Source organism: Argopecten irradians, chromosome 2, assembly GCF_041381155.1.
Source record: "Argopecten irradians isolate NY chromosome 2, Ai_NY, whole genome shotgun sequence".
Classification (NCBI taxonomy): domain Eukaryota; kingdom Metazoa; phylum Mollusca; class Bivalvia; order Pectinida; family Pectinidae; genus Argopecten; species Argopecten irradians.
Genome location: NC_091135.1, coordinates 63,252,315 through 63,263,406, shown reverse-complemented (window position 1 = coordinate 63,263,406; position 11,092 = coordinate 63,252,315). Strand labels below are relative to the sequence as shown.

Genomic DNA, 11,092 nt, shown 5'->3' with positions numbered 1-11,092 from the left:
GTTATACATGGGAGGCCGTCCTTACATGACACTGGATATTGATAGGACGTTATACATGGGAGGCCGTCCTTACATGACACTGGATATTAATAGGACGCTATACATGGGAGGCCGTCCTTACATGACACTGGATATTGATAGGACGTTATACATGGGAGGCCGTCCTTACATGACACTGGATATTGATAGGACGTTATACATTGGAGGCCGTCCTTACATGACACTGGATATTGATAGGACGTTATACATGGGAGGCCGTCCTTACATGACACTGGCTGTTAATAGGACTTTATACATTGGAGGCCGTCCTTACATGACACTGGATATTGATAGGACGTTATACATTGGAGGCCGTCCTTACATGACCATGGCTATTAACAGGACGTTATACATGGGAGGCCGTCCTTACATGACCATGGCTATTAATAGGACGTTATACATTGGAGGCCGTCCTTACATGACCATGGCTGTTAATAGGACGTTATACATTGGAGGCCGTCCTTACATGACCATGGCTGTTAATAGGACGTTATCCATTGGAGGCCGTCCTTACATGACCATGGCTGTTAATAGGACGTTATACATTGGAGGCCGTCCTTACATGACCATGGCTATTAATAGGACGTTATACATTGGAGGCCGTCCTTACATGACCATGGCTGTTAATAGGACTTTATACATTGGAGGCCGTCCTTACATGACCCTGGCTATTAATAGGACGTTATACATGGGAGGCCGTCCTTACATGACACTGGATATTGATAGGACGTTATACATTGGAGGCCGTCCTTACATGACACTGGATATTGATAGGACGTTTTACATGGGAGGCCGTCCTTACATGACCATGGCTGTTAATAGGACGTTATACATTAGAGACGTCCTTACATGACCATGGCTATTAACAGGACGTTATACATTGGAGGCCGTCCTTACATGACCATGGCTATTAATAGGACGTTATACATTGGAGGCCGTCCTTACATGACCATGGCTATTAACAGGACGTTATACCATTGGAGGCCGTCCTTACATGACCATGGCTGTTAATAGGACGTTATACAGTGGAGGCCGTCCTTACATGACCATGGCTATTAATAGGACGTTATACATTGGAGGCCGTCCTTACATGACCATGGCTATTAACAGGACGTTATACATTGGAGGCCGTCCTTACATGACCATGGCTGTTAATAGGACGTTATACAGTGGAGGCCGTCCTTACATGACCATGGCTGTTAATAGGACGTTATACAGTGGAGGCCGTCCTTACATGACCCTGGCTGTTAATAGGACGTTATACATTGGAGGCCGTCCTTACATGACCATGGCTGTTAATAGGACATTATACAGTGGAGGCCGTCCTTACATGACCATGGCTGTTAATAGGACGTTATACAGTGGAGGCCGTCCTTACATGACCCTGGCTGTTAATAGGACGTTATACATTGGAGGCCGTCCTTACTTGACCCTAGCTATTAATAGGATGTTATACATGGGAGGCCGTCCTTACATGACCCTGGCTATTAATAGGACGTTATACATTGGAGGCCGTCCGTACATGACCATGGCTGTTAATAGGACGTTATACATTGGAGGCCGTCCTTACATGACCATGGCTATTAATAGGACGTTATACATTGGAGGCCGTCCTTACATGAATTCTTTGAATATCTTTGTTCTGTAACAAATAGTTACATTATACAATTATTTCGTATTATATTATGTGTCATAGATTCGGTACATCGCCGCTTTAAAATTTTATAGTCACATTAGAGTTATTCCCCTTTTGGTTCGCTCTTTTCGCAAGATACGCCATTGGAGGGCCTCGCACCATTAGTTTGGGTGGTCCAAAAATGTGAGTTTACAGAGTTTATAATCGTTTAGACTAAATGTAATTTCATTCCTATTGTATGTTATGTTATCGATCACTCATATTTACTATGAATAGGAAATATACAGTCGACATATTAAAGTAAATCATGTCAAATTAAGGTCATATCGTTTCGAGTAACATTTATTGCATTATAGCATAGTGTTGTTTGTTATGTGTTCTGTCTATCAGAAAGAGTAATTCTTCTTTCTGTTTGTTTCAGTTCTTCACTTTGTTTCATCGTGATTAAAATAAACCTCATACACCGAGATATGGATTCGGGTTTTTTGTGTAGTATTTCGCCCCCTCGTATCAGGATAGTGAAGAAATTTCGGACACTCTGTAATCGTGTTTCAATGCAGCCCGATAGACACTTGTACAACTACTCGTACTAGTCTCAGTGACCAATGGAACTGTTTTCGAACAAGCAATTTCGTACAAATTAGTGTCACACGTACCACTACTTGAAAACTACTCCATATAAGACTTTCCATATATATTACACATATACAGCCTCAATTTGTGTACAGTTAACTAGAACATTCGTACAAATATGTCGATCAAATCATCTGTAACTCAGGAAAACATTCTTGAAAGCCGAAGGACACGGGTCCTGACTGAGAAGGCCAAAGAACAATATGAACAAACATTAACCAAATTCAAGGATAAATTGTCCTCTGCTTGGGGAAAGTGCCAGTCTGAGTTGGACAATGTTATGTGTGCTAGTGATGATAATGTAGAAAATCTGAAAAAAGTAAGACTTTCTCTGTCAATAGTATATGGTGGATATTGCATGATTTCAGATGAATTTACGTCCTACATGGACACAATCAACTCTGCAGAAAGCCAAGGTGAAGTAGCTCATCACGCAACAAATTTCAAAAGATCAGACTTCATAGTAAAAAACGTCCTTAAACAGATAGATGTAAAAATTAGTTCCGCAGAATATGAGACTCGTTCCAATCGGTCATCGAGGTACTCCGATCATTCTGGTCGCACTTCACGACACTCCGATCGCATCTCACAACATTCAAACTCTAGCTCTGATGCCGCTAGAAGGAGAGCTAAGGCAGACGCTGCTAAGGTTCGCGTCGCATATGTACAAAAGGAAGCTGAGTTACGTAAACATCAAGCACTTATTGAGCAGCAGGAGAGAAATTACACTTAGCAAAATTAGAACGTCAAAAACAAGAACTAAATGCGGATATGTATGTTTTACAAGAACGTAAAAACTGTGCCGCAGCGGAAGCGGAAGCTGATGCATTTGAGACAATCAGTGCTGCAGGTGAAAGTATACATATTCCTGCACATCTCAATGTTCCTGTAGTGGATACTGTGTTGCGTACAGAGAAATATGTTAATTCGCTCACAAACATTGAAAATGGGTCGCGTTACGACACAAGGGAACCGAACATTGAAAATGTGTCACGTTACGAAGCAAGAGAACCGCACTTTGAGAATATGTCGCGTTACGAAGCGAGGCAACCCAACATTGGAAATGTGTCGCGCGACGAAGAAAGACAACCGAACATGGAAAATGTGTCGCAAAAATGAATTGAGACAACCAGTCATGAAGGAGAGCACTGTCGCGTCTGAACTTTCGCAATTTCTATTAAAAAAAGATCTAATATTCTCGCGACTACACAAGTTCGACGATTCACCCGAAAATTATGCTGCCTGGAGAACTGGGTTTTGTAACATCATGGACGAACTCAATGTCTCGCCACCTGAAGAACTTGACTTGTTAATACGTTGGTTAGGACCTGAATCGATGAAACACGCGACAAGCATCCGTGCAGCAAGTACGTCAAACCCAGTTAAAGGTCTTTCACGACTATGGGACCGTCTTAATGAAAGGTATGGAAGCCCCCAAATGGTCGAGAGCGCACTCAAAACAAAACTAAACAATTTTCCCAAGATCACGAACAAGGACTTCAAGCGATTATATGAACTTGCTGACATTCTTTCGGAAATTGAATCTGCCATGGAAAACCCGACATACCGAGAACTTCTCTCATACTTTAACACCACTGCTGGGATAAATCCTATAGTCTCTAAGTTGCCGCACAACATTCAGGAAAAATGGACAAATCATGCTGTTCGGTATCGTAAACAATTTGATGTTGTTTTCCCACCCTTTTCATGCTTCACAGAATTCGTGCGCGAGATGAGTCAGATAAAGAATGATCCAGGATTTGTCTATGACAACGACACTGCGAAAGACAGCAGTACTCAGAAACAGGACAGAAATCCTGTTAGTCGTGCCCCCGCAAAGAAACGTGGAAACCAGTCGGCACCTCATGTCTCTACTTTCAAAACTGAAATCTCACCTACAGGAAACATGGAGTCTATCGACAGTTCATCGCTTTGTCCGTTGCATCACACAGGCCATTCGTTAAACTCCTGTCGTCAATTTCGATCAAAACCTATTGGAGTTAGGAGAAAATACCTTAAAGAAAAGAGGTACTGTTTCAAATGTTGTGACAGCACTGATCATGTGTACAAAAACTGTTCGAAGAACATAACATGCAATGTATGTCAAAGCACTGAACATCCGGGAGCTCTACATTTTGACGGCGGGGAGAAAAATCGTGACAAAGAACCACTAGTAAAAACAGTCACCATACCACATAATGAGAAAGTTACGGCAAATTGTACGCGTATTAACAATGCCAGTGGCCGAAGTAAATCGTGCGCCAAAATCCTCATGGTAAATGTTCACCCTACACAAGAGCCACAGAATACAGTAAAGATGTACGCGTTGTTAGATGAACAAAGTAATAGATCTCTTGTACGCCCTGCGTTTTTCCAACTTTTTGATAAAAAGTACGAAACTGTAAACTACTCGCTATCGACATGCTCTGGACTTGCTTCAGCTACAGGGAGGAAAGCGTGTGACTTAACTGTCTCAGCACTTGATGGTTCATTTAATGCGTATCTACCGCGCTTACTTGAATGTGACAATATGCCGAACGAACGAGAGGAAATTCCAACTCCGGATGTTGCCTTGAGTTACCCCCATCTTTCTGACCTCGCACAATACAATCCCGATCTCGATCCTAGTGTAGAAATTGTCATGCTTCTAGGCCGTGATATCCCTGAGGTACATCACGTACAAGATCAACGTATTGGTCCTTCCGGTTCATCTTACGCGCAACAACTCCATCTAGGATGGACAATAATTGGAGAAACGTGTTTAGGTACTATGCATCGTCCCGACACAGTCAATGTCAATAAGACTTATCTCATCAAGGACCGACCATCGCTTTTGCAAACCTTGTCCCTACAATCTCCGAGTGAAGGAACGTGCACCTTCAGATACCACTGCGCACGACGAGTGTGAACACTCAATCTTCCAAAGAACCAGAGATGACGAAAAACTGGGTTTCTCTCGTGAGGACCAGGAGTTCCTGAAAATTATGGATAGAGACTTTACAAAAGACTTACATGGGCGATGGACAGCTCCACTACCATTTAAACCACATCGACCGCGTTTGCCAAACAACAAGTCCCAAGCAGTAAAGCGCGCTCATATACTTGACAATACACTGCGTAAGGATCCCATCAAGAGAGCACATTTCATAACCTTCATGCAGAAACTGTTTGAGCAAAAACACGCCGAACTAGCTCCACCGCTCCATGACGGTCAAGAATGTTGGTACTTGCCAATCTTCGGAGTGTATCATCCGAAAAAGAGAGACCAAATCCGCGGAGTCTTTGATTCATCGGCTAAACATGATGGGCTGTCGCTCAACAATGTCTTGATGTCCGGTCCAGACATGACCAACAATTTACCAGGGATCTTGTTGCGCTTCCGCAGAGAGCAGGTCGCAGTAACAGCCGACGTCCAGCAAATGTTTTACAACTTCTTTGTCTGTGAGGATCATCGAAATTTCTTGAGGTTCTTATGGTATCAAGATAATGACATGTCCAAGGACTTGGTTGAATACCGCATGTGTGTGCATGTATTCGGCAATACCCCCTCACCTGCGGTTGCTACGTACGGCCTTCGGAGAACTGCATGTGAAAACGCTGACAACTTTGGCTATGATATGAAGGAGTTCGTTGAGCAAGACTTTTATGTTGATGACGGGCTTATGTCGCTGCCATCTGCACCAGAAGCTATTGACCTCATGAAACGTACGCAACAAGCTCTCGCTACAGCTGGCATAAGGCTTCACAAAGTGGCTTCAAACAGCACACAAGTGTTAAAATCATTCCCCCAAGAAGACCTCGCAAAAGACTTAAAGGATCTGGAGATAGGTACAGACAGCTTACCTGTCCAGCACAGTCTCGGACTCAGTTGGGATCTTGAATCGGACTCATTTCTGTTTCGCATATCTCCAGATGACAAACCGTACACTCGTCGCGGTGTTCTTTCAGTGACTAATAGTTTGTTTGATCCACTAGGCTTTATCGCACCTGTTGCAATCGGAGGGAAAATACTGCTGCGCTCTATGACTACGGGTATGTTCGACTGGGATGAGACTCTTCCTTCAAAGTTCTATAATGAGTGGGAACGATGGAGAGATTCATTACATGATCTTCAGGACCTCAGAATTCCACGTCAGTATACTTCATCATCCTTCAAAGAGTGCGAGAACATCAGTGTCCATGTTTTCTCAGACGCTTCAGAGAAAGCTATAGCCTCTGTCGGTTACTTGTTGACAGCATGTGAAGATGGAACTCAAGAGCTAGGGTTCATCTTGGGTAAGACCAAGGTTGCGCCACTTCATACCACGACGATACCACGACTTGAGCTGTGTGCTGCTGTTCTTGCGATAGAAATCGCGGAAACTATATCTGAGCAACTCAATCTGCCGTTAAGCATCTTTCGCTTCTACACAGATAGTAAAGTGGTTTTAGGATACGTGTATAACCAGACCCGCCGTTTCTATAACTACGTGTGTAATCGCGTAACGAGGATCCGCAAGAGCTCAACTCCTGAACAGTGGAACTTTGTATCAACAGAACATAACCCCGCTGACCAAGGAACTAGACCTATTCACGCAAAGGACTTGTTGGAAAGCAAGTGGCTCCACGGTCCCACGTTTCTCCTCGAAGGAACAGAGTTCTCCGACGACCTTGTTCCAGAGGTATCGGCTGACGATAAGGAAGTTCGGCCAGAGGTATCCTGTCTCCTCACCAAGGCAAAAGTATCAGGTGAGACAATTCTTAAGCGCTGTGAAAAGTTTTCCAATTGGCATCAGTTGGTTACGGCTATGGGAACTTTGATTAAATTAGCAAGGCGAATTGGTGGAGGGAATTTACCTTCAACTCCGAGTTGCCTCGAGTCCTTCTCGCGTGCACAAACTTTCATTCTACAACTTGTTCAGCGAGACACCTTTCCGACGGAAATCGAATGTTTGTCATCTGGCAATCCATGTCCTAGAGATAGTCGCATATCTGCCTTGAACCCGTTTCTGGACCAGCATGGTCTCCTGCGCGTGGGAGGACGTTTGAAACACGCGAAGATAGACACCAACGAGAAATATCCGATCATCATTCCCAGCGCTCATCATATATCCACTCTCATTGTGAGACACTATCACGAACAGATGAAACATCAGGGTCGCCATCTCACCGAGGGATCTATCAGGTCGGCTGGCTTTTGGATTGTTGGTGGCAAGCGCCTTATATCGTCTATCATTCATAAGTGCGTCACGTGTAGGAAGTTTCGAGGCAAGGAAGGGAACCAGATAATGTCAGATCTGCCAAAAGATCGTGTCGTACCAGGACCGCCATTCTCCTCTGTGGGTGTCGATGTTTTCGGCCCGTGGAATGTTGTCGCACGTCGGACACGAGGTGGTGTTGCCAACAGTAAACGATGGGCCGTACTATATACATGCTTGACGACTAGAGCCATTCACATTGAAGTCGTTGAAGAACTTAGCACCTCAGCATTCATCAACGCGACTCGTAGGTTCATCGCCATCAGAGGAAAAGTGACGGAATTCAGGTCAGATCGAGGCACCAATTTTGTGGGCGCTACCGACTTGATGAGAATCGACGCTGTAAATGTAGAGGATGGGTCCATTGAAGGAGTTCTTGTTTAGAAGTGGAACAGTATGGATCTTTAACCCTCCACATTCCTCCCATATGGGCGGAGTGTGGGAGCGGATGATAGGTGTTGTTCGACGGATCTTAGACTCTATGCTTTTCCATACTACGACTAAGGACCTAACTCATGATGTGATTACTACATTAATGGCGGAAGTCACTGCAATGGTCAACGCGCGACCTTTACTTCCTGTCTCTACTGACCCGGATAATCCAACAGTTCTGAGTCCCAGCATGTTACTTACACAGAAACCAGCTGAAACAGGAGAGTACATCACCGACACTAACAGTAAAGACATGTACAGAGCTCATTGGCGTCGAGTTCAAGCGTTGGCCAACGTTTTCTGGAAGCGTTGGCGTCTCGAGTTCCTTCAGTCTCTCCAACAACGTCGCAAATGGACTGTTCGCAAACGTGATATGCAACCTGGAGATATTGTGCTAGTTATAGAAAAGGACTCCCATAGGAACAACTGGCCCATGGGAATCGTGAAGGAGACTTTCCCAGGTGACGACGGTCATGTGCGCACCGTCACAGTTCAGTTATATCGCAATGATGAACAAAAAATCAAAAACTATGTCAGACCCATCACGGAACTTATCGTACTCTTAGAAAAAGAGAATCAGTAATTTGTGCCAATCATGGGAAATTTAGAGACTAATTTCATGGACATTTAAAGTGTATTAATGAACTAGTTGATTGCCCTGTAGGTTAAAGTGACCACTACGAACTGAAGTATACTTGAAAGGCTTATTAGTTGTATGTTTGATTATAGTGGTATTTCCCATGTTCAATACCAGACGGGGAGTGTTCTGTAACAAATAGTTACATTATACAATTATTTCGTATTATATTATGTGTCATAGATTCGGTACATCGCCGCTTTAAAATTTTATAGTCACATTAGAGTTATTTCCCTTTTGGTTCGCTCTTTTCGCAAGATACGCCATTGGAGGGCCTCGCACCATTAGTTTGGGTGGTCCAAAAATGTGAGTTTACAGAGTTTATAATCGTTTAGACTAAATGTAATTTCATTCCTATTGTATGTTATGTTATCGATCACTCATATTTACTATGAATAGGAAATATACAGTCGACATATTAAAGTAAATCATGTTAAATTAAGGTCATATCGTTTCGAGTAACATTTATTGCATTATAGCATAGTGTTGTTTGTTATGTGTTCTGTCTATCAGAAAGAGTAATTCTTCTTTCTGTTTGTTTCAGTTCTTCACTTTGTTTCATCGTGATTAAAATAAACCTCATACACCGAGATATGGATTCGGGTTTTTTGTGTAGTATTTCGCCCCCTCGTATCAGGATAAGTTATTTATATAAAAGATGTAATGGTTATACATGGGAGGCCGTCCTTACATGACACTGGATATTGATAGGACGTTATACATGGAAGGCCGTCCTTACATGACACTGGATATTGATAGGACGTTATACATGGGAGGCCGTCCTTACATGACACTGGATATTGATAGGACGTTATACATGGGAGGCCGTCCTTACATGACACTGGATATTGATAGGACGTTATACATGGGAGGCCGTCCTTACATGACACTGGATATTGATAGGACGTTATACATGGGAGGCCGTCCTTACATGACACTGGATATTGATAGGACGTTATACATGGGAGGCCGTCCTTACATGACACTGGATATTGATAGGACGTTATACATGGGAGGCCGTCCTTACATGACACTGGATATTGATAGGACGTTATACATGGGAGGCCGTCCTTACATGACACTGGATATTGATAGGACGTTATACATGGGAGGCCGTCCTTACATGACACTGGATATTGATAGGACGTTATACATGGGAGGCCGTCCTTACATGACACTGGATATTGATAGGACGTTATACATGGGAGGCCGTCCTTACATGACACTGGATATTGATAGGACGTTATACATGGGAGGCCGTCCTTACATGACACTGGATATTGATAGGACGTTATACATGGGAGGCCGTCCTTACATGACACTGGATATTGATAGGACGCCGTATACATGGGAGGCCGTCCTTACATGACACTGGATATTGATAGGACGTTATACATGGGAGGCCGTCCTTACATGACACTGGATATTGATAGGACGTTATACATGGGAGGCCGTCCTTACATGACACTGGATATTGATAGGACGTTATACATGGAGGCCTCCTTACATGACACTGGATATTGAATAGGACGTTATACATGGGAGGCCGTCCTTACATGACACTGGATATTAATAGGACGTTATACATTGGAGGCCGTCCTTACATGACACTGGATATTGATAGGACGTTATACATTGGAGGCCGTCCTTACATGACACTGGATATTGATAGGACGTTATACATGGGAGGCCGTCCTTACATGACACTGGATATTGATAGGACGTTATACATTGGAGGCCGTCCTTACATGACACTGGATATTGATAGGACGTTATACATTGGAGGCCGTCCTTACATGACACTGGATATTGATAGGACGTTATACATGGGAGGCCGTCCTTACATGACACTGGATATTAATAGGACGTTATACATGGGAGGCCGTCCTTACATGACACTGGATATTGATAGGACGTTATACATTGGAGGCCGTCCTTACATGACACTGGATATTGATAGGACGTTATACATTGGAGGCCGTCCTTACATGTCACTGGATATTGATAGGACGTTATACATGGGAGGCCGTCCTTACATGACACTGGATATTGATAGGACGTTATACATGGGAGGCCCTCCTTACATGACACTGGATATTGATAGGACGTTATACATTGGAGGCCCTCCTTACATGACACTGGATATTGATAGGACGTTATACATGGGAGGCCGTCCTTACATGACACTGGATATTGATAGGACGTTATACATGGGAGGCCGTCCTTACATGACCCTGGTCATTGATGGGACGTTAACAAACAATAAACAAGTGGTGTAGGACGTCTTGCTTGACCGTAAAAGGCTATTAATCTTAGGGTATGTTTGCTCTTCTTCCTAACATCTCCCTTGACACCGACTCACTTTTGGTCTTCAGTTGATTGATCGCACCTGTGATGAAGACGCTGAGTTCTGTCCCTAGAATAGGCTTTACAAGTAATAATTATTGGTCCTGCTTAGCGCTCAGGGTGTAGGGGGTG

General features: G+C 43.6%; 2 protein-coding genes across 2 annotated transcripts; both read left to right on the top strand.

Moving 5' to 3' along the window:
• Positions 1–4,994: 4,994 nt before the first annotated feature.
• Positions 4,995–9,259, top strand: LOC138316204 (uncharacterized). The gene is made up of 2 exons (XM_069257782.1): positions 4,995–8,920; positions 9,159–9,259. The coding sequence occupies exon 1, from the start codon at positions 5,101–5,103 to the stop codon at positions 7,927–7,929; it is 2,829 nt and encodes a 942-aa protein (XP_069113883.1). The 5' UTR covers positions 4,995–5,100; the 3' UTR covers positions 7,930–8,920; positions 9,159–9,259.
• On the top strand, positions 7,973–8,560 carry LOC138316774 (uncharacterized). The gene has a single exon (XM_069258430.1). The coding sequence runs from the start codon at positions 7,973–7,975 to the stop codon at positions 8,558–8,560; it is 588 nt and encodes a 195-aa protein (XP_069114531.1).
• Positions 9,260–11,092: the final 1,833 nt, after the last annotated feature.

Bases quoted from the DNA above. Each gene is read 5' to 3' on its own strand.
- LOC138316204 (XM_069257782.1), top strand. From the start codon at position 5,101: ATGTCAATAAGACTTATCTCATCAAGGACCGACCATCGCTTTTGCAAA.
- LOC138316774 (XM_069258430.1), top strand. From the start codon at position 7,973: ATGGGCGGAGTGTGGGAGCGGATGATAGGTGTTGTTCGACGGATCTTA.